We start from the raw sequence: 23905 nt of genomic DNA, 5'->3' as shown, positions 1-23905 counted from the left end.
AACAAACATGGTAACTGGATGGTTCACATTCATGAGTCCCCTAGAGGGGTTGGGAGTGGAGGGAACACGGTAGAAGAGGGAGTTACGTCATTGAGAACAAATCAATCCCCCTTTCCAGGGCAATGGGCAGTGAGCATTCAGGATATGAATGGTGGAAAATCTCTTTTTTTAAAACAAAAAATATTATCATGGAGAGTTTTCTCCTAAGTTTGAAACCTATATACCCCACTACCTACAAGGAATCTTGTCTTGGATTTCCCATATGCACCTGAGAGCCGAATCACATGTTGTCTCTCTCCTGCTTAAGACTTCTCAGTAGGTTTCCCATGACCTACAGAATTAAGTTGAAACTCGTATGCTTGGCATATGAGGCCTGTTGTGATCTGGCCCCAGGGTGAGTTTCTGGCAACTTTCACCATTCCCTTCCTTTTTGTAATGCTGAATCACGAAGAATTCTCTCACATACCTTGGCATCTCTATGCTTTGGCTGGCTCTTTACATGGAACTCCCTTCCACCTTTTGTTACCTGGAAAAATCTTATTTCCCCAGGACTCTGCTTGGGCATCCCCTGTAGGAAGAAATCCTTCACTAAACCCCCAATTGTCCTAAATGCCTTTTGTCCATTCTCTCATAGCACCCTATGAGTTTCTCTATTTTTTATGACTTTACATTTTATAGTTAAATGATCTGTTTATTTGTCTGTCTCTCCCACTAAAAATCTAAGCTGAGAGAGGCTATATCAGATCATAGTTATATTAGTATCCCTAGTGCTTAGATCAATACTTGGCATATGATATTTGAAAGCTTTCTATCTAAATGAGCTGGCCCGACTTGCATATGGTTGGTTATGTTCTGAGGCCCTGTCACTGAACTTGGTCTTTTATCTCAGAAGTTGAAGGTCCCCCTAGAGCCACCTGCAAAGTTCCCAGAACACTAATAACATCACAGCCAATTAACTACAGAGTGGCTGCCCTGAGTCCCAAACACAAAGTCCAAGGCTTGAAGAAAGGAGCAGGAGAACATGGAAGCTACCCAGTCCACATGTCTGTTTCTCTTCTTTCTCCTCACACGTGGGCTGCCTCCAGAAGTTGCTGCAGACGTTCAGGAATCCTCAGGTAAAAGAAAAGAGCACTTGTGTGATCGCTGGGTGAGAGTGCTGTTAGGAGAAGGGGGAGGGGAGGAAGGTGGCAGTACTCCGGATATTTTTCCTCCGAAACGAGAAAATATTCCAGGAAATGCTGAGTAAAGACTTATGTTGCCTAGTGGAAAGGAGGGAAGACTGGAATTATCCTTCACAGACAGGCCATAAGGTGGAGTCACCTTCCATATGTTAGTAAAAGGCAGAAGCATTGGCGGGGTATCAGCACTCTTAGAAACTGATCTCCTCGGCCTTAGGATGGGGGAGAAAGGTATTGACTCCTCATTACTCAGACCTGTTTCTTTTCCCCTCAGCACCCCGGCATCTTCTGCCTCTCCTTCACTCTCTTTCTCTTTCTAGATGGCCCCAGTGCTGCTCAAGAGCCCGTGTGGCTCACAGATGTCCCAGCTGCTGTGGAATTCATTGCTGCTGCTGAAGTAGCCGTCATAGGCTTCTTTCAGGTTTGTCCAGATGCCCCACTTGCCAGTCCCCCAAAGACCCAGAACGTTCTATCTCAAGGGAGCCTTGACGGTCACTTACTGACCAGACGATGCTGCATTAGAAGCAGTTGGTCAAAGGTACATCAGCACAGAGCCTGTTTTTGGCTTGTCAGTCAAGTCCTCTCTATTTAAGGACATTCTTAGTTTCTGAGTTATGTCTTCTTTGTGCTTTCTTCAAGAGCTCTGAGGCTGATACTTGAGTCTCCTCATCTGTGGATATTTTGAAGCTTAAATCAATATCTGGATATGCTGAAGCAGGGGCCAGGCAAGTGAGCCAACTTTTATCAGTCAGGCAACACTTTCCATAGTGTGCCAAAGCCCCTTGAGCGTTAGCCAGTAGTCTCCTGTCTAAGTTCTTCCCCAAATAGATTGTCCCTTTTTCTTTTTTCTCTTTGCCTGCTCTGAAATGTTGAACAATGATGATATTTTGTTTATTGAAAGTGTTATCCTTCATCTTCCAGACTGACTGTCTGGCTAATTAGGGCAACTAGGAAGACAGAGCAGCATTTCCTCATATTCTGCTTTCCCTGATGGTAGCATCTGGCAGTCCTTCTCTCAGTTGATCAAGCCCCTATTCCCTCATTGTATTCCTTGTGTGTTTCCATTCATTAATTCCAACTCAGCATCCCCCCCCACCTTGGATTCTGTGTACACAGCTGGAAATAGCTGCTATGAGATGCAAGTGGGGGAGGAAGACACAGAGTACATATTTCAGTGATGAGTGATCTGAGCTGTAGACAAAACAACTGCCCTCTGAAAGGCAAGAAAGTGCGATAGGACGAGTCCGCAATAATTTAAATAGCCACCAGATGCCATCATTTGATCTGTGAACAATTCCATTTGAAAGAACAGAGCAAAAAAAAAATAAAAAAATAGAAGGCTTGATTAACAATTGTTCATAGTCTCAAATGAACTCCACACAGTCCTTGCCTTTAGACGAGCAAGATCTGCTTGACCTCAGATGCAAGACTTCTTTAACAGTTGTCATTTCTGACACCTGGTAATCCCATATGTGTCAGAGTAGAACTGTGTTCCACATGGTTTTTCAATGGCTGATTTTTCGGAAGTAGAGAGCTAGGCCTTTCATCTGAGGCACCTCTGGATGGACTTAAATCTCAAAGCTTTTGTTAGCAGCCAAGGGCGGTAACCATTTGCACCACCCAGGGACTCTGATGCTAGGCTAGCCATCTTGTTTTCTTTCAGTATATCTTCTCCTTTAGCCTAGAGAGATGTCAGGGAAGAATATGTTCCCTCCTGCTTGTTGCCTAGAGCTGTGTGCAAAGGTCCTGTTACAGCAGGGACAATGATGCCAGGCTGCTACATAAGGACTGAACTCACCACTCAGAAGTGGCTTCCCGGCTCCCTGCTACAGGCTGGGTTGTTGAGTCTGGGCAATGCATGAACAGTATGTCCATAGGAAATACCTCAGGTTTATGTATGATAGAAGGCATCCCACACAAACCCTTGCTAATAAGACTTTAAGCTTCCATTTCTTAATTTTGTTTATCCTTCCTTTTATAGCCCTTTTTGACAGTCCCTAGTTCTTATTTTTGCATTTCTTCATCCCTCTACAAATTGCTTCTGAGAAAATCTGCTGCCTTAGGCATATCAGTGACAGCTCAGTCCAATTCTCCAGGCCTCTTGACTTTGAGGCCCCTCTCAGCTACTGGTGAGCTGCAAATTCTATGCTAAAGTCAGACGGGAGTCCCAGATTTGGCCACTATTTTAGTAGTTACCTATTAATCCACACAGCCTGGAAAATTCAACAATGCCCCTGCAAATTTAGCCTGCATTCTGAGATGGAAGTGTGTTTCACTGAACACTAAATCAAGTCTGTGCTTTCTGGTATGGGTGAGCACATCTCTCTTCCCCCTTCTGTTTCTATGTCTGCATCTCTCCCCTCCAAAATAACTTCCATTCTTTTATTTTTTCTCTGGTTTTTAGGATTTGGAAATACCAGCAGTGTCTCTATTTCACAGCATGGTACAGAAATTCCAAGATGTGTCCTTTGGAGTCAGCACCAGTTCTGAGGTTCTGATTCACTACAACATCTCCGGCAACACCATTTCCCTCTTTCGTCTGGTAAGGTGGGTGGGCATCTTGCGCCTTCGCTCGGTTTTCCCTTAGGTTGCGCAATCACAAACGAGAGACTGAAAGGGACTCTGTCTCTGACACCAACGATGATGCCAAACTCAGGAACATTGTTGACAAGGATGATGATTGAACTCAAGCTTCCCAAACAGGTGCTGTAATGAAATGGAGAGAGAGCTGGACTGAGAGTCAGCAGATGGGATTTGAAGCACTGCTTTGTCACCTCCCAGGCATGTGACTTTGGGCAAGTCACTTAACATTTTTAGCTTCAATTCTTTCATCTATACAATAAAACAGGCAATATCATCTATAACATCATTTTCAGCTCTAAAATTTTATATCCTTCCTAACGTTGGAAGTCTACTTACATGTATCAAACATTGGCTGTGTGCATTACGCAAGATAGTGACAGTAAAGACATGTTCAATATATGCTCCACTCTCAGATCTTAAAATATAGCTGTTGTTAGTTGTTGCTGAGTTGGCTGTGACTCATGAGGACCTTATGCATAACTGTAAACATACAAAGAATATCACTATGATAAGGATCAAAGGATAGAAGCAGTGTGGGAATGCTGAAATAAACGAAACTTTATGAAGGAGGCAACTGAACTGGGATTTAAAGAATAAATGAAATTTAGACATAGTGCAGGAGAATTCATGGCCAAGATGGGAAAAAAAAATAGAACTTAATAAGGAAACCATGATCAGGCCAGTCTGACCAGATCTCAGGGAACGTGTTGGGCGGAAATTACTATAAGACAGGGACGCTTGATTGGAACCGTATTGTGGAGAAGTTAGAATACCAGCTTAATGGGTTTGCACTTAATTTAGTTGGCACTAGAAGCTCCAAAAGCCAGAGAGTAGCATGAACAGGAATATGTTTTAGCAAGGTTATTTTGGCACCAATGCACTGGATGGTTGTTAGGTAAAAAGACACGAAGTAGAGAGAACTTTTGTTAGGATGGGAAAATAGACCATGTGGGAAGTACTAAGGGTAGGAGGAGAAGTCAAAAGAAAGGCATGACCTCCAACAAGTAGATATCAAAATTATGGAAAGGAGGCAAAGTTTAAAGCCAGGATGTCTAGAAAGAGTGAGGCCATTTACAGAAAAAGAGATTTCTGATGCTTTCGTTAGTTATTGAGTTTATACTGTTGGTGAAATATCAGAGTAAATACAGGTAGTCCCAGACTTATGATGGAGTTACGCTCTGATGACGTCATCCTAAGTCAGTTCCAACGTTAAGTCCAATACCTCTTTTTTTTTCATTATTATTGCCTTTTATTATCAGTATCTTTATATATCCAGTCTTTATTTGTCTTTGGAGGTTGGAAACATTACGTATATATTTACAGATATATTTTAATACATACATAAAAAAATACACAAATCATAAAAATAAAAAAAAAAACGGATGGTTGTAAGTGCAGTTCATCATAACTTCAATACATCATGAGTCAGGCACTACCTGTATGTCAAAAGTCTGCTGGAAATGAGAAACTGAGGCAGAAAATAAAGTTTTCAAGATTTCTGGATTGACTCTCCCTTTCCTTCTAGCTTCCATCCTTTCTCTCTCTTTCACTTCTCATTCAAACCCGTTTTAGGTGTGTTTTATACTCAATGTCTCCAACTTCTTTTATGCTCTTAAATATATTGGTCTTCCAAGATATTTATATATTACATATAAAGTCTTTCATGACCTAGCCACTACCTGTTTCTCTAGGGCCTTTTCCAGCCACCCCACCCTGGGCTTTACCCTCTCAGTACCCAGTTGTGCACATTATAATGACAGACACTCTTCCCTGATCTTGCCCAGCCTGTTGCCTCTCTAGAATTCCAGCACCCCCAACTTCCCCCCTCACCTGCCGTCACCCAGCTAACTCCTCCTCAGACTTCAGTGAGCCAGTTCAGGCATCTTATCGTTCAGAGAGCATTCCTGGAAGAATCCCCAAACTGGCCTAAAAACTCCTCTGTGCTTCCATATCTCTTTTCATTTACCACCTTACAGCACATAACATGTGTTTATGTGTCTCTCTCACCTACGACTGCGTTAGATCAGGAGCTGTTCAAAGCGGGAATCATGACTTGTTCATCTTCGTCTTCTGAAAGCCTGTAGCTTGTCTCTGGCGTTTGGAAGGTACTTAGAAAATATTTGGGGAACTAACTCATCTGCAAAAGTATGTCTGAGGGCACATGAGAGCCCTTCAGTTCTCTCCCCACGTGCAGAGCAGTTTCAGCTTTGTGTTTTACCATTGAGAAATAGGAGTAATCAAACCTTTCTATGCAAAGCTTTGGTAAGAAAGATACGGAAGGTTAGGCTAACATCTTTCAGTCTTTCATGTTGCCATGAAATACTTCGTAACTGTTTGAAGTAAACATTCTAATCAGCTACAACTCCACAAGTACTTCTTTCCCGGTTTCTTGTTTACAGATTTTATGAAGGCCTGATTAAAGTCTTAGTGGCACAGTGGTTAAGAGCTCGGCTGCTAACCAAAAAGTCAGCAGTTCGAGTCCACCAGCCATTCCTTGGAAACCCTATGGGGTAGTTCTATTCTGTCCTATAGGGTCACTATGAGTCGAGGTCAACTCGACCGCAGTGGGTTTGGTTTTTGGTTTGGTACTACCAAAATACACAAGGGGAAGAAAAACAAGTGCTGTTGCTTTCAAAATCTCTACAGGCCTAAAAGCCTCTAGTGGGAGCATTAGCTTTGCCTACAATTGATTCTTTATAAGCCCTGTTGATGACTTCCCAGCCCTGCTCACTCTTCTGTAGCATTTGGTTTTTGCAAGCCACCGGTGACAGACCTACTCTGAATGAACTCTTGAGACCTCTGTGGACACAATTGTTTACATGCCATACCAAAGACAAACACTGGTTTCTGCCCTTTTTTTACTGGCAGGTACAGAAGGAGCTCAACTTATGTCCTGCCAGCTTTCAGATAAACATTTTTTTCTCAGTTTACACTTTCACAAATGTAGCCAATATTTTAATAAGATTATTATTCAAGAGTTTGGGATAACTTTTGTTTGCTCCTAAACAGAGAACATCAACTATTCAACTTTTTTCTCAATATTTATTAGACTTTATTTTTTAAAACAGTTTTAGGTTTACAGGAAAATTGTGCAGAAAGCAGAGAGAGTTCCCACATAAGCCCACCCACTGCACACTCTTCCTCCTGTTATTAACATCTTGCATTCCTGTGGTACTCTTGTTACAATAGAGGAATCAATATTGACACATGATCATTAATTAAAGTCTATAGTTTACATCAACCGGTTGCTGTGGATTCCTATTCATGGCAAACCCCATGTTTGGCAAAGTAGAACTACATTCCACAGGGTTTTCAAATCTGTGAACTTTCGGATGCAGATCACCAGGCCTTTCTTCCGAGGCACCTATGGGTGGGTTCAAACTGCCAACCTTTTGTTCAGTAGTCAATTACTTAACCATTTGCACCACCCAAGGACTCCTGTCGTTTACATTAGGGTTCACAATTTGTGTTGCACACTCCTATGGGTTTTGATAAATGCATGTCATGTGTCCATCATTGTAGTATTATACAGAATAGTTTCACTGCCCTAAAAATGTCCTGTGCTCCACCGTATTCATCCCGCCCCCATTCCTGACCCTGCTAACCACTATCTTTTTATTGTCTCTATAGTTTTGCATTTGCCGTAATGTCATAGGGCTGAAATCATACAGCACGTAGCTTTTTCAGACTAGCTTCTTTCACTTAGCAATACACATCTCAGGTTCCTTCCTGTCTTTTCATGGTTTAATATCTCATTTCTTTGTATCACTGAACAATACTCATTGTATTGATGTACCACAATTTGTCCAATCATTCACTGATTGAAGGATGTGTGGATTGCTTCTAATTTTTGACAGTTATGAATAAAGCTGCTATAAATGTTTGTGTGCAGGTTTTTATGTGGGTATGCATTTTCAACTCATTTGGGAAAATGCCTAGAGTGTGGTGGCTGAATTGTATCGTAAACCTATGTTTAGCTTCAGACTGTCTTCCAAAGTGGCTGTACCATTTTAAGTTCCCACCAGCAATGAACGAGAGTTCTGTTGCTCCAAATACTTGCTGGCATTTGGTGGTGTCAGTATTTCGGATTTTAGCTATTCTAATAAGTGGGTAGTGGTATCTCATCGTTGTTTTAATTTGCAATTCCCTAATAACATATAATACTGAGCATCTTCTGTGATGCATCTTTTTGGTATCTGTATATTTGCTTCGGTGAAGCGGCTATTCAGATCTTTTGCTCATGTTGTAATTGGGTTGTTTGTTTTCTTATTCCTGAGTTTTAAGTGTTCTTTGTATATTTTTGATACAAGTCCTTTGTCAGATACGTGTTTAGCAAATATTATCTCCCAGTCTGTGGTTTGTCTTTTCATTCTCTTTACAGGGTCTTTCACAGCGTAAATATTAATATTAATGAAGTACAACCTATCAGCTTTTTCTTTCACGGACTGTGTTTTTAGAGTTGTATCTAAAACGTCATCACCAAACCCAAGGCCACCTAGATTTTCTCCTACATTATCTTCTAGATGTTGTATAGTTTTGATGTTATATTTAGGTCTATGATCCATTGTGGGTTTTTTTTTTTTAAAAGATGTAAGCTCCAAGTCTAGATTCATAGACTATTCAACTCTACACTGAGGAACATGGATCTGCTGTAAATTTTCTAGTAGCTAATTTCATCTTAGATTTATCTTTTGTTTGGTTTTGTTTGTTTATGATAGACAGTATGCTGTTGTCTTATAATATTCTACCATTTAATGCTCACAAAAATCTGATAAAATATTTATTATTACAAATAAGGAAACTAAAGTTTCATGAAACCAACTCAGTTGCCCAAAGTCTCACAACTGTTCAGTGACAGAAGCCTGATTCACATCAGCATTGTTTACACAAAACGTACACTTTCTACTTTGTTATGTGTTGACAAGTCAATTCCAACTCACAGCTACACTGTAGGACAGAATAGAACTGCCCCTTAGAGTATCCCAGGCTGTAACCTTTATGGGAGCAGATCACCAGGTCTTTTCTCCCATGGAGCCTCTGGTGGAGTCAAAGCTTCCACCTTTCTTTTAGCAGCCAAGTGCTTAACCCTTGCACCACCAAGACTCCTTTGACTGCTTAAAGCACTTAACCTCATTGCCGTTGAGTCAATTCCAACTCACAGCGACCCTATAGGACTGAGTAAAACTGCCCCATAGGGTTTCTAAGACTGTACCATAGTCTTACACTAATCAAACGCACCTTATATGGGTTTTGCTAACAGCACAACCCCCATGTGCATTATTTTTCTAGGTGTGCTGTGCACATTATATATACATGTGCCCATGATTTTTACATGGGCATGTTATTTGCTAAAAAGACAGTAATCTTTACAAAAGCAACTGCTACATCTTTCTCCTGCAGAGCAGCTGGTAGGTTCAAACTGCCCACCTATCGGTTAGCAACCAAGTGCTTAACCATTGCGCCACCAGGGCTCCTTTATAGCACTTAACCCTGAAGAAAATCTTGGTTTTTACTCCTAGATTCTAGTTCCTCTAAGTCCCGTCATTATAAAACCTACTTTTTTTTCTTTTCTTTTTTGACTGCTTTCTCCTAAACTATCCCTCCAACCCTCTGGCACTATGTAATCAAACCTCAGGGTTATTTCTCAAAATTTAATCTAGGTATTGCGTATTGGGGCAAAAACATTTCAGAATTTAGACTTACAGAATTTTCAGTTATAGGAATGTATTTGTTGATAACCTGAGTTACTGATAACGTGAAAAAACTAAATAGGACTAAAATGAGTTGATATTATTGAATGCTTGAAATGTTGGAGCAATGAGAGGGCCAGTAAATGCTACACGTGAAGTAATGCATCACTCTTCAAAAATACTGCAGACTGACAATATAAACGTAATCAGGAAGAATTTAAGTAAAAGTCGTGGCACTGTAATAAATTGGTTATGGATACCTAGCCAGGTTTGAGGACACAGCCGGTCTTCTGTGAGTGTGATGGCAGGGAGACCCTCCACGTTGTCCAGTGACTCTTGTTTCCCTGGCAGAGATGGAGTCCTGGATCCAATAAACCAGGAGCCTGGCCTGAAGTGGAAATTCAGATATTATTTGAAAGTTTGTCCTACTTTAGGTTTTCGCAATCGTTTCTGTTTTAAGATATACAGCTAGCCTAACTTTGACCCAATTGGATAGTAATGGAAACAAAGTAGAGACATTTCTTTTGTTGATTTAACAGTTATTTATTGCATACCTCTTACAAGAAATACCCTCTGCTAGACAAAGAGAATTAGAATGAATCTGTGAGTAAGAATAAACCGATAGGAAATACAAAAGGTAAGACTATCAATTTACTCAACTTTATATTTAAAGTTATTATGTTGTTATAGAAGAAAGTATATATTTACCAAATATATGATTAGTTAAGCAATTTTCAAAAACAAATAAACCTAGGGATATGGGGGCATTTGTTTAACAAACTATGTCATGGGGCCACCCAAGACATTTCAATACTGTAACAATGGTGCAAACTGAGACTCTTTTAATAAATTTTATGAAAATCTGGGAGGTAAATTACAGAAATTCATAGCAATTCTAATGGAATATTGCTGAAATACTAATACACAGAAAAGAGTGATTAGATCTCTTGGTTATGATATAGTGTCTAAAACATTAAAGAACGCACTTCAGATGTTCTTGAGGAAACCTCAAAATCATATCTTATGGTGGCAACTCTTTCGGTTTACTGTTTCTCTGTTTTTCTTTCTGGTGCCTCTTTTCTTGGGGAAAAAAAATAATACGCTATCTTAAGTAAAGTTCTTTCCAAAAACTAGAAAAATATATTTTTTAAAAAAACTTTCTTCAACTCTTGGTTCTAGCCAGATTTTCTTTCCAGAACATTTTACAAATAACTCCCTTTACAGGAAGGAGATTTCCTGTTAAAATATTGCTTCCAGGAACCCTGCACATGAATATTCCACAGTTTATTTGTTGAAGAAACCATGAAATAATCATTAAAAGAATCACAACAAACTGTAGAGACTGTAGAAGGTGGTTTTTATAAAAGCCCTTTGCTTCTTAGAGAATGTTATCACCACTAACATCCTATGCCTCCAACATGCTGCATTCCTTAAATCCAGAAACACCTGGAGTAATTCCCATTTCCTGTTCTCCCTGTTCTGGGAAATTTGAGGGATTGCCTGGAAAAGAACAGAGAAGGTAGGGGCTCCTAGTCTACAGCACAGCTATGTCAGCGGAGGCACAGGCTCCAGGCCTGCGAACTTCTAGAAAAATAATCGGGAAGTATTTACATATATTAGATATTTAAAGGGCCCTGATTGTGTTTATAATAACGATGATTTTGATGATTGCGACAGCAAAGCCTAAAGTGTGAAGGAGACCTAACCAGCTGGCGAACTAGGCATTTAGCAGCAATAAAGTTTCTAAAAAACTGCAAATACTAAATTTTCTGTGGCCATTTTATTTATGGACTTTTTTTTTTTTAATTGATTTGGAGGCGAGTGTAGAGAGGTGGGCAAGGACTCCACCTGATACTTTGTCTTTTTTATATTTCTGTTCCTGTTTCCTATTCAGAACTTCGTGAATTTTAAAACAAGTGCATATACTAAGTTAGAATTCACAATTTAAAATATCCTGTACTTTTTCAAAACCCTTTTTGGAAACACAAAGATTTTCTGTACCTCATCATTTATTTATTTCATAAATTTAAGTTTTGTGAAACTAGTCTTCTTAAAATGAAGCGTGCTTCAATTGCCATCTGAGGGTCAGCACTTCTGTGCCTCAGAACTTAACATAGAGCAGGGACTCAATAAATAATTCTTGAACAAACAGGTTATAAGCAAATGGCTAGATACATCTTTACCATGGCTATGGAGTCAATTTCAACTCATGGCAACTCCATGTGTTTCTGAGCAGAACTGCTCCAGAGAGTTTTCATGGCTATATTTGTGGAAGCAAAATGCTAGGCCTTTCTTTCCCAGCGCTGCTGGGTGGGTTCGAACCACCAACCTTTAGGTTAATAGTGGAGTGCAAGTTGTTTGTACCACTTAGTGACCTATTAAATATACCTAGTACTAACTAAATTAACCATAAGGGCCACATTGGGCTGCTTGGAGGTCCACATTATTCTTAATTAACCCAATGCGAGACCATCTTAAACAAAAGAAGTGAAAAACAGACCATAGGACTTATCATGAGAATCACAATAACGAGCAATTTTGGATTCTTACTGTTTAGAGACTTTAATTTCCCTTTGCCTGAATTCCTTCCTATATAAACTAAAATGAAACTTATCTCTGATTTTGCTGAATAGACATGGAGAAAGTAGGAGGGCCTTGTGGAGAGAAGGTGGCTCTGATTCAAGGCAAGACCCAACTGGGGAGGACCCTGGTGAGATAGCAGATGCAGGGAAATGTGTTAAGGAAGTATCTAGGCGTTGGTGGCCCAAAGATCTCAAAAGTGCTGCAACCAGTTAGAGGAAACAGACAACATTGTTCAAGAGCTGGCCCTGATAATCTAGACGGTTCCAGAAACCAAAACTGAGAGAATTTGTTACCCAACATAGTTAACTCATATTAAAGAAAATACTAAAAGGCATTCTTTAGACAAAGGGGGAAAAAATCTCAGAAGCCCAAGAGTGCAGGAAGGAATGAAGAAATGCTAAAACGTAAATATGTTTACACCTGTAAATGTATATGAAATATATAATACCATAATAATAATATCTTGTGAGATTTAGAATTAAAACACGCAACAGTAATCACATATAAATCTAGAGCATGGGGGCCAGGGAATGGAGTCAGAACAGATGTAAACTGAATCAAACACTCTAATATTTGCATTGCCCAAGAAGAGGGTAAAATAACCAAGTAACATTAGATTCTGATAAGTATAGAATGCGTGTCGCATAATGCGTGTATAATCCCCGAAAGAATAATAAAAGTCTACGTGTAATTTCTGATCCAAGAAGCCCTGGTGGCACAACGGTTAAGCACTTGGCTGCTAACCAAAATGTTGGCAGTTCAAACCCACCCAAGAGCTTGGGGGAAGAAAGACATGGCAATCTGCTTCCATAAGGATTGAAGCCAAGAAAACCCTGTGGGGCTGTTCTACTCTGTCACATGGGGTTGCTAGGAGTTGAAAATCATCTCGATGGCACCTAACAACAACAATTTCTAATCCAAAAAAGGGAATGAAGGAATAATACAAAGCATACAATCAACTAAAATGGAGGACAGAAATGAAGGAAAATTGAATTGGGAACAAATAGAATTAATGAAAACTACATATTTAATTAAATATATTGGTAATTACATTACAAAAACATCCAGTTGAAAGACAATGATTAGGAGATTAGATTAAAATATACAACAAACATGTACTCTTTAGGAGGGACACATTTAAAACATAAAAACATAGAAAGGAAGCAACCAAAATATAAAGATAAGTTAAAAAAAAAAAAAAAAGGGAGATATTCCGTGCAAATACTTCCAAAGGAAAGCTGGTGTAAGTATATTAATATTGGAGATAGCAGACTTATAGACAAAAGCATCCCTAGACATAAAAAATGACACTTCATAGTGATGAAAGTGTCAATTCACCAGGAAGAGTCGACAATTCTAAATTTATCTAATACATGCCCTCAGAATATATAAGAAAACTGACAGAATTGTAAGAAAAAAATGGCCAAATCCATAATCATAAAGACATTATAACACTCCTCCCTTGATAGAATAAGCTGATAAAATAACAACAAGAATATAGAAAATCTGAACTATAAAATTAACAAACTAGATCTGACAGACATACACAGAATGCTGTATTCAAAATTGCAGAGTATACAGAATTTTCAAGGACACATGTAACATATATAGAAGTTGACAAATGATATAACTAAAAATATAGAAATTAAGCTAGAAATCCATAACAAGAAAATAATTAGAAAATCTCGCTTTTAAAATTAAGATATACACTTCTAAGTAGCCAATAGTTTAAACAAGAAATTAACAATGAACATTATAAAATATTTTAACTGAATGATAATAGAAGTTCTACATATCAAAACTATAGATGAATGTACAGCTTTCTTAGGCAGAAATGGATGGATTTTAATGTATATGTTAGAGAAGAGTGAATGCTAAAAAAATCTTCTTAAAAATCCATTTTAATAAGTAAGAATGATAAATTCCTTATGGATGTAAGATGAAAGACAAAATAATAAAACTTCTGGAAGATAATGTAAGAGAATATCTTTATGACCTTGGAGTAGTCCAAGTTTTTTGTAAGCAAAGGAAAAAAACAAAAAAAGCATGCACTAGCCATAAAGGAAAAGATTAACACCTTGACTACATTGAAATTGCCTCCTGCTCACGAGCAGTCACACAAAAATGTAAGTGCCCCATAAGAAAAGATACGCAATATAAAACCAGCAAAGGGCTTGTGTCTGGAGTGTATAAAGACACCTGCAAGACAGCTGGAAAAAGATAGCTCAATAGAAAAATGGGCAAGAGACATGAATAGGCACTTCATGAAAGAACATATTCAGGTGGTCAATCAGGGAAATGCAATGAAAACCACAATGAGATATCACCACATATCCACCAAAATGAGTAGAAATAAAAACTGACAATACCAGGTGATGGCAAGGATGTGGAGCAATGGGACCTCTCAAACTGTACTGGTGGGAGTACAAATTTATTATCCACTTTGGAAAATAGTTTGGCATTACTGAAGTTGAAGATATACCCACCTTATGATCAAAAAATTCTAATCCTAAGCATATGCCCAACAGATACGTGTACCAAGACACATGAATAAGAATGTTCACTGAAGCATTATTTTAATAACAAGAAACTGGAAACAAACTAAATGTCTATCGATAATAGAATGAATAAATAAATTGTGCTATATTCATACCATGGAATACTATATAGCAAAGAAAAAGGAAAAACTACAGCTATATGCAATAGCATGGATGATTCTTACAAACACAAGGTTAAGCAAAAGAAATGAGATACATAGACAAAAATATACTGCTTTTTCCATTTACATAATATTAGAATATCAAGTAAAATTAACTATAGCAATAAGGGATGCATCTTTCAGTGGTGAAGCCAAAAAAGAAAGGATGAAAATCTTTACCCTGTAAGACAGGAAAACTGATGAGAAGGGAGAACAAGGGGCTTCTGGGGTTGTGGCAATATTCTATTTCTTTACCTGGGTGGTGCATGATGCTTACATTTTCTGGTCTGTGCTTTTTTTTTCTATATGTGTGTTTTATTTCACATTGAAAGATTACATAAATAAATCGCACATCTGATCATTTTAATAGCTCCCCTTGCCTTCAAGTTAAGAGTTCAGTCTCCTTACTTTTGCTTCAAGGTTCTTTGAGAGTTTACCCCTACTTAACCCACTACCCTGTTTCTCTATCACCCACGCTTAGCATCCTCTGCTGTAGTCTAGTGAATTAATTGTAGGTTCCAAAACGTGACGTCTCACTCATATCTTTTGCCTTAGCAAATACTGCTCTTTATTTAAAACTCCCCATCCTCATTCGTCTGACCAACTCTTAGCCATTTTTTAGGAGTTACCTCCTCCTGGGAGCCCTTCTGCTCTTTCTTAGGTGACATTTTAGCCTGTGATTCCCCCATGACAACACCTGCCACCCTACGTGGGATGTTTCTGTTTACTTGTCTATATCCCACAGGACAGTGTGTTCCTCAAGGAACACACTTTCTGTCTATGGAGCTTTAGTCGGTGCCTGGCACGTAGTAGACAAAAAACCAAACCAAATCCGTTGCCGTCAAGTCGATTCTGACTCATAGCAAGCCTATAGGACAGCGTAGAAGTGCCCCATAGAGTTTCCAAGGAGCAGCTGGTGGATTCAAACTGCCGACCTTTTGGTTAGCAGACATAGCTGTTAACCACTGTGCCACTGGGGCTCCATGTAGTAGATAGTCTGGCAATAATTTTCAATAAATGAATAAAGCCAAAACAGTGATTTTTTTTCTCTCTTTTGTGTTACCCAGGTGGATAATGAACAACTGAATTTAGCAAGCGAAGATATTGAAAGCATTGATGACATCAAATTAAGCCGTTTCATTGAGATCAACAACCTCCACTTGGTGACAGAGTACAACCCTCTGGTAAACAACAGCCCCTGTCTTTAGCCCCTGAGGTCCGTGTGTCAGGGAGGGCACTTGTCTTCATAGAGGAGATCCTGTCCTCCTGGAGTTCTGATTCTTTGACCAGGAGTGACGGTGACTGTCATGAATTGCAGACCTCACTGGAACATAATGTTTATGTTACCATGTTTACAGTGGCCCTTTGAGATTGATAGACCTGTCCCTATTCAACAAAGAAGGAAACTGAGACTCAGAAAATTAAATGGCCTCTCACATGACCAATAAGAAAGAGAACCAGGGTGAAAAGTTAAGGAGACTGATTCAAAAACTTCGGGGTTTTGCTGACTGGGAGTGCTCCGTGAAGACAGTTTTGACCAGAGCAACACCAGGCTTCTCAAACTAGATTTCAATCTGTGCTGAAGGTCCATTTTTAAAACATTGGTGGCAGACACTTTTGTAAAATGCAACAAAAATAAATTACTGCACAAATTTTAAAAATCAAGCCCCCTGATCGCATACTTGGATGTCATGATAGTGCCAAATTTCTATTAGTTTCTAAATACCTATTCCCATTTTCTGTGCCCATCTCATTGTGGACCAGTGGCAAGCAGATCCTGGCCTGGCTCTCCCTGCAAACCACACCTTGACTAGCACATGTCTAGCCCCTCAGGGTGTCTTAGCCTTCTTTCCAGTTTTGCCTTCCTCTGGCTTTGCATGCTGCTGTGCCTGGGTGGAGCCCTGGTGTTGCAGTGGTTAAGAGCTTGGCTGTTAACCAAAAGGTCGGCAGTTCAAATTCCCTTGGAAACCCTATGGGGCAGTTCTACTCTGTCCTATAGGGTCAGTATGAGTCAGAATGGACTCAACAGCAACGAGTTTGGTTTTTTGGTTTTGGTGCCCGGGTGAGGAGTCCATGGGTGGGGCAAACAGTTAGTGCACTCGGCTGCTAACCAAAACGCTGTAGGTTCAAGTCCACCCAGAGGCACCTCAGAAGAAAGGCCTGCCACTCTACTTCTAAAACGTCAGCCATTGAAACCCCTACGGAGCACAGTTCCACTCTGACACACATGGATTGTGTGTCAGAATTGACTCGAGAGCAACTAGTTTTTACTGGGGTGCCTGGGTGAAGGGGCCATCAACCCCAATCGTTTTCTGCCTCTCTAATACTCTACAGTTTATAGAATTATCTTATATATCCTGAGTTTTATTTTCCCTGACATAGATCATAGAGTGATGAGAGTATTTGTTTCTAGTGATCCACGTCAGCTCAGAAATGCTGTGTGTTCTCCAAAAACAGCACTTTACATGCATTTCATGATATTTAGAACATACAAAGAACATTCACACCCATTTTCTCATTTGATCCTCACATCAATTTTTTGAGATAGAAGAGAGGAATTATTATACCCCTTTTATAGAGAACACTCAAGATCCAAACGACTTATTCAAGGTCACACAGTAAGTACAGAAGGCATAATTTAAGGCAGAAAATTTGCCTGAGGATGTTTTAGCTCACATTGTCTGTTTTCATTTTATAAGAGAGGAAATAGAAGTACAAAAAAGTTAACTTCTTCAAGGCCATATGGCGATTAACAATTTGAGCTTCAGAGACAGCCCTATTCACTCGCCCCACCTTTTTTTTGTTTTTGTTTTTTTATGACTCCTGTGTCTGACTGAACCCTGTGGTTTTTCCACTGCCCACATGGCCTCTAATAGAATGCACCACTTTTCCTGTTGACTAATATTCTGTCCAACTCTCCCAACATGTTTGTCTCCATAGAGCAGTGACTCCATTTTCACTTTTGCTGAGATACTACCACATACACTTCTGGAAAGTTGCCAGTAAATCATCAGACAGGATTCTTCTCTAGACCATCTCATTCTGGATGATCTCATGATCCCTGGATTTATAGCTCTGATGTCCTGGAGTACTCCAGGCCACCAAAAACAGGGGCAAGGACTGACCCTTCCTGCATCCTAATGCCTCGTCCATTTCTTATCTTACAGAGCAATGAGTTTTCTATTTTTTTTTTTTTTTAACTTCAACATTAGTAGTGAAGGCAAATCACATCAAGGGAAAATTAGGTAAGAATTACTTTATAGAAGCAAGTTCAGTCTTGATTGTGACTTTTTAAACTCCCCAAAAAAGTTTTTTTTTTTTTTTTTTTTTTTTTTTCATTTGGTGGCCTACCAAAACTACTCTAGCTGGGCAGAAAACCATAGCCATGTCCTTGGACTGCTACGCACTTTTATCGCACACACTCAGTACTTGGCTTCAGGACGAAGACACAGGCTTTGTCAGGATTAAACTAAGCCCTTTGCTATGCCCAATCCCTTCTTCTAAGAGAATTGTACCTTTTGATTCCCTAGCTCCTACTTCTTATCTCTTCCTGAAATTTTACCCTCCATCTATACTCTCTAGGCAGGTGGATACATGCTCTAACATTAAGTAATAGGATCTAGTAAAACAAGAATCAGTTATTTACCAGCCAGTCTCCCAAATTAAAAATCTAAGAGCTCTAGGGGAAATCCATGGGAAAGAGCTGGCCGCTGCCTTGCCTACATATCGGCCCCCTGCAGCCATTGGAGACTGAGAATCCCTACAGAGATGTGTGTAGCTTCAGGAAGGACCCTACCTGGTTGTACCCCTTTCCACCATCCTGGGACTCTACCTGATGAGTCATTAACCCACTCTATCACTCCCTCCTGTGTACATGCTACTTGTATAGCAATGCTTTCTGTATTTAGAAGGGAGAGGTGAAAAGGAACAGGATTTGTTTAAAATAGAAATACTTGCAACACTATTTCAGGAACGTGGACTGTAGGAGCCAACACAATAGTTTACTCCTTCCCTCCTTTCCTTCTCTGGTTCCCTCAGCCTCCCTCCTACTCCCTCAGTCACTGACAACTTTCTGTCTCTAAGTCAGAAAAAAAGGGCCCATACTTCTGGCCTCCTGAAGAATTCACCTTTTTGCTGAACTGAGGCAGGCTCGTTCAACCAAAGGAAGTTTTGCCATCAGCTGTATAGGAGTCAGTACCTCATGGTGGTTAAGAACACAGGCTCTGAGCCAGTCTGCCCAGGTGTGAACCCCAGTCCACCATTTATTACCCATGTGACTTTGGGTGAGTTACCTAACCTATCTGTGCCTCACTTTATAAAACTGGGTCTTTAATGGTTAAATTAGTAATTATATGTAAAGTGCTAAAAACAGTACCTGGCACATAGTAAGTACTCAGAATGTATACACTAGTAATATGGAGTCAAAGGCCACATTTTAAGCCTATCAGATTGGTCTTGCAATACTAAGAGGGGGTTGAAAAAGAGTGAAGTAATTAATCACTGCATAACAAATTACTCTAAACCTTAGCATCTTAAAATATTTTCTGTGGGTCAGAATTCAGGAGTGGCTTAGCTTGGTGCTTCTGGCCCAGAACCTCTCAAGAATTTGCAGTCAAGATGTTGGCCAGGGCTACAACTGAAGACTTGATTGGAGTTGGAGGATCTGCTTGCAAGATGGCTCACTTGTCTGTAGCTGGCAGGTTGGTGCTGGCTGGTAGTAGAATGCCTTAGTGCTTCGCTACATGGGTCCCTCCATAGGGCTCCTTGAGGGCCCTACACTGGGACTAACTTTCCCCAGAGTGTGTGATACAAGAAAGAGCAAGGCAGAAGCCATAATATCTTTTGTCACCTTTTATTATTAGTGTGATTACCTAGTCACACTCCGCCTATTTTGCAATATCCTATTAGTTTCTCAGATCAGCCCTGTTCAGTGTGCAAGGATGATAAGAAAACCAGAGAGTGAGACTTCCTGAGTGCCATCTTGGAGGCTGCTTACCATTCATGTTAAGGGTAGACAACTCTCACTTATGTTTCAGTATACCCATTCACTGGATTGTCAGTAAAGTTTCTTCTCTCTCCCTCTCTCCTGATAACATATTTCAATTTGCCAGTCTGTGGTTGGCCTATTCAACAGCTTGATTCCGATTCATCTTCTCCTGATAATTAACAAGGCCTCCCCAGGGTATGAAGAGAACATGCACAGATACCAGAAGGCAGCTAAGCTCTTCCAGGGGAAGGTGAGTCTGGGATGGGATTGACTCCTCACCACAAGGACATGAGAAAAAGGAAAATGGGACCAGGGAAGCAGAGATGAACAAAGAGAACAAGTATGGTTAAGATATATCAAAATAAGAGCTGCAACATAATAAATCACATTACTCTGATTTGAACTTAAAGATATTATAGATGTTATATTTTGTGCTATTAAAGGCCTATATTATTATATCTTCCCTTAGTGATGAGTCCATTTCTTTTTTTCTTCACTGATAGATGGAGAAACATTAGAGACCCAAAGATACTGAAAAGAAAAATCACCTATTAATCACAATGTATTTACTCTTTGCTATATCTCTTGGAGTTTTGGACCTCTGAGCTTATTTATCACACAAAACACCTATCACATGCCTCATGCCTACTTTTGTTGATGTTAGGTGCCGTCGAGTTGGTTCCAACTCATAGCGACCCTACGTACAAGAGAACAAAACACTGCCCAGTCCTGTACCATCCCCACAATCATTGCTACGTTTAAGCCTGTTGTTGCAGACACTGTGTCAATCCATCTCATCAAGGGTCTTCCTCTTTTTCGTTGACCTTCTACTTTACCAAGCAAGATGTCCTTCTCCAGCGACTGGTCCCTCCTGATAACATGTCCAAAGTACATGGGACGAAGTCTTGCCATCCTTGCTTCTAAAGAGCATTCTGGCTGTACTTCTTTCAAGACACATTTGTTCATTCTTCTGGCAGTCCATGGTATATTCAATGTTCTTCACCAATACCATAATTCAAAGGCATCAGTTCTTCTTCTGTCTTCCTTATTCATTGTCCAGCTTTCACATGCATATAAGGCACTTGAAAATATCATGGCTTGGGTCAGGCGCACCTTAGTCCTCAAATGCCTACTAGGTGTCCAATAAATCCTCATTTCTTCCTCTTCCCTACTTTGTGTCATTTAGCTTGATACCACTTAAACAGTAAGACTTCAACCACTTCAAGGCTATGGCATTGGATTAGCAACCTCTGTAATGATAAGAACTGTCAAATAATAAAATAAGTTACCTTGCTGGTAGTTGATTCTCGAACGCTGGAATTATTCAGAGTGCTACCGAATGTGAACAATCCTCAGAATTTATAAAGATTACTACTTTGGGTAGAAGGTTTGAGTTAACATAAAATAGTTAACATTTATCACTTACTCTATGACAAGAGGAGTCCGCTGTTTAGCTGCTGAATGAAACGTTGGAAGTATGAGTCCACCCAGAGTGCCTCAGAAAAAAGGCCTGTAGTCTACTTCCAAAAAACTCAGTCATTGAAAACCCTATGAAGCACAGTTCTAGTCTGACACACATGGGGTCACCATGAGTCAGAACAGACTCAATGGCAACTGGTTTCATTTTTTATATGCCAAAAATTGTGCTAAAAATATTAAATATACCATCTCATTTAATCTCCCCCAACATAAGCTTAATGATAATACTGAGTCTCAGGGAGGTTGAGTAACGTACCTAAAGTCACACAGCTAGACAGTGCTAGAGACAGGATTTTAAACTAGTTCTCTGCTTTTAATCTTTAGGCTAGACTTCTTCACTTAGATAATCACTAAAGTCTTCCAATTCTATATTGTCAAAATTAAATGAATTTAACCAATGGGAATAAAACATCAAAGCAACGCAAAATAATATAAAATTGATTTCAACTCAATTGAGATTTTAATTGTGTGACACAGATCATAAATTCGATCAATTTAAACTGCAATGATTACAAGTATCTTTTTTTATCCCCAGGATCTCAAATAGATCTTTCTCTTTCAACCTTCTCCAACTGCAGATTCTTTTTATTCTGGTGGACAGTAGTGTGAAGGGAAATGGGAAACTGATATCATTTTTCAAACTTAAGAAGTCTCAGTTGCCAGCCTTGGCGATTTACCAGACTGTGGACGATAAGTGGGATACATTGCCCATAACAGAGGTCTCAGAGGCGCAAGTGCAAAACTTCTGTGATGGATTCCTACGGGGGGAACGATTGGTAAGTGTGAGACTACACATTAAAGCCAGCTAGCTTTTCTTCCTCTCTTTGTCCCTTTTAGGAGTCCCTGGGTGGCGCAAAAGAGCCTTGGTAGTGCAGTGGTTAAAGCACTCTGCTAACCCAAAGGTCAGCTGTTCAAACTCACCAACCGCTCCACGGGAGAAAGATGTGGCAGTCTGCTTCCATAATGATTACAGCCTAGGAAATCCAATGGGGACAGTTCTACTCTGTCCTACAGGGTCAGTGTGAGTCAGAATGGACTCAATGGCAAAAGGTTAGGTTTGGTTGGGTTGGGTTGGGTTGGTGCAAATGGTAAAGTGCTCAGCTGCCAGTCAAAAGATTGGCAGTCTGAACCCATGCACATACCTTGGAAGGAAGACTTTGCAATCAGCTTCCGAAAGCCCACAGGCTTGAAAACAGTTCTACTCTGCACACAGGTCACCATGAGTCGGAACCCACTTGACAGCAACTGGTTTGTTTTTTTGTTTGTTTTTTTATGTCTCTTTTATTTCCTGTTGATTAGGAATTGTTTAGGCTCTACTGGATTTGATTAAGAGCAAAGGTACACGAGGTTGTGGTGGTCAGAGTCAGGATGTATATTAGGATACAGTCAAGGAATAGAACTAGAAAAAGCATTTTTGGAAAGATTTTGCATATTCAAAGGAGATGAATTTTTTTTCCCACCATTCCATTTAAGGTATCAGTGAGAGAAAAATCAAATTCCATCTAAAAGAGTTAATGAGATAAAATTGAAGATGGATTTAGGAGTCTCATACACTTTAGTTTGTTAATCTCAGCTCAGAAATGAGAGTGAGCTCCAAATCTAACTCTCAGTGTTGTGATATTTTTCAGAGAGAAAATGATGAATCGGGAGAAAAGGCTCAAAAGGTGGAACTCTGATTTCTCCATGACACTTCTGCATACTACCAAATATCTACTTTATGCTGAATACAAACGGGCAACTCAAACCTCAAAGACACTAAACAGGATCATCAGGCCTTCCAACCACACACACACATACGCTCACACACACACACGCACACACACACTCACATGCATGCACACACACTTGTACACACATACACACTCACATGCACACACACACGCACACACACCCTGCCCCATTTTATTCCTTATAATCTCATTTGCGCGCTTTCCTTCTCCTTTTGTTTTTTTATTTTCTTTATCTCTCACTATCTACCCAATTTTCTTATAAGCGTTCCTACTGTGTAGTTTCATCTGTAATATCACTGGATGGAGGCTTTCAGATAAATACTGTGATACCTACAAAGGAGACACATTTTTAGAGAGAGATTGTGCTGGCTTGTCATTTAACACCGAATTTGTACCCTTTGTGACTTACACACAACACAGTCTCTGCTCTTTTGGGGTGACTGAAGGGTTGAAGCTCTACCTTACCTCACAAGCATAGATGCCCTCTCTGACTCAGGACCAAGAACAAAAGAATGGTTTTAAACAGCATTTGGGAATTAAGTCTTTTTTGCCAGAAGTTAAATGAGGTTTCCAAGACTCTGAACTCAGCAGAAACAGACCATGTACAAATTCCATGCTTATTTAGCATTCCCAACTCCCTGTGTAAATCAACAGCTCGTATAATAAATAAAAGGCAATCATGTTATAGGAAAGGCCTGGCATCTCTTTGTCAGCCAAACCTTTTGTAAATACTCAGCTGCCCAGCTAAGCAGTAGGTACCTCACCCTTCAATGCCCACTGTTTAGTATTACACCTTATGCCACTAATGTGTTATTGTTTATTCTGTGGGTGGCATGGGAGGTGGGTAGAGGCCATCCTGCATGAGATTGGCATAAACGTAGCAAAATATTTAGGCATCGATTTAGGTAAAAGTTTGGGGAATGGGTAGGAGTTGGGGAGCTGTGGTGGGCTGGGGTTGACTAAGCCATGGATTATTG

General features: G+C 39.8%; 1 protein-coding gene across 1 annotated transcript; it reads left to right on the top strand.

Moving 5' to 3' along the window:
* Positions 1-75: 75 nt before the first annotated feature.
* Positions 76-23597, top strand: ERP27 (endoplasmic reticulum protein 27). Its single transcript, XM_023741596.1, has 7 exons — positions 76-1115; positions 1499-1599; positions 3583-3720; positions 15800-15916; positions 19844-19969; positions 21777-21974; positions 22827-23597. Exons 1-7 carry the CDS (start codon positions 1022-1024, stop codon positions 22872-22874), a joined length of 822 nt encoding a protein of 273 aa, XP_023597364.1. The 5' UTR covers positions 76-1021; the 3' UTR covers positions 22875-23597.
* Positions 23598-23905: the final 308 nt, after the last annotated feature.

Source organism: Trichechus manatus, unplaced genomic scaffold, assembly GCF_000243295.1.
Source record: "Trichechus manatus latirostris isolate Lorelei unplaced genomic scaffold, TriManLat1.0 scaffold00184, whole genome shotgun sequence".
NCBI classification, from domain to species: domain Eukaryota; kingdom Metazoa; phylum Chordata; class Mammalia; order Sirenia; family Trichechidae; genus Trichechus; species Trichechus manatus.
Note: the sequence above shows the minus strand (reverse complement) of the source record. Positions and strands in the feature narration are given on the sequence as shown.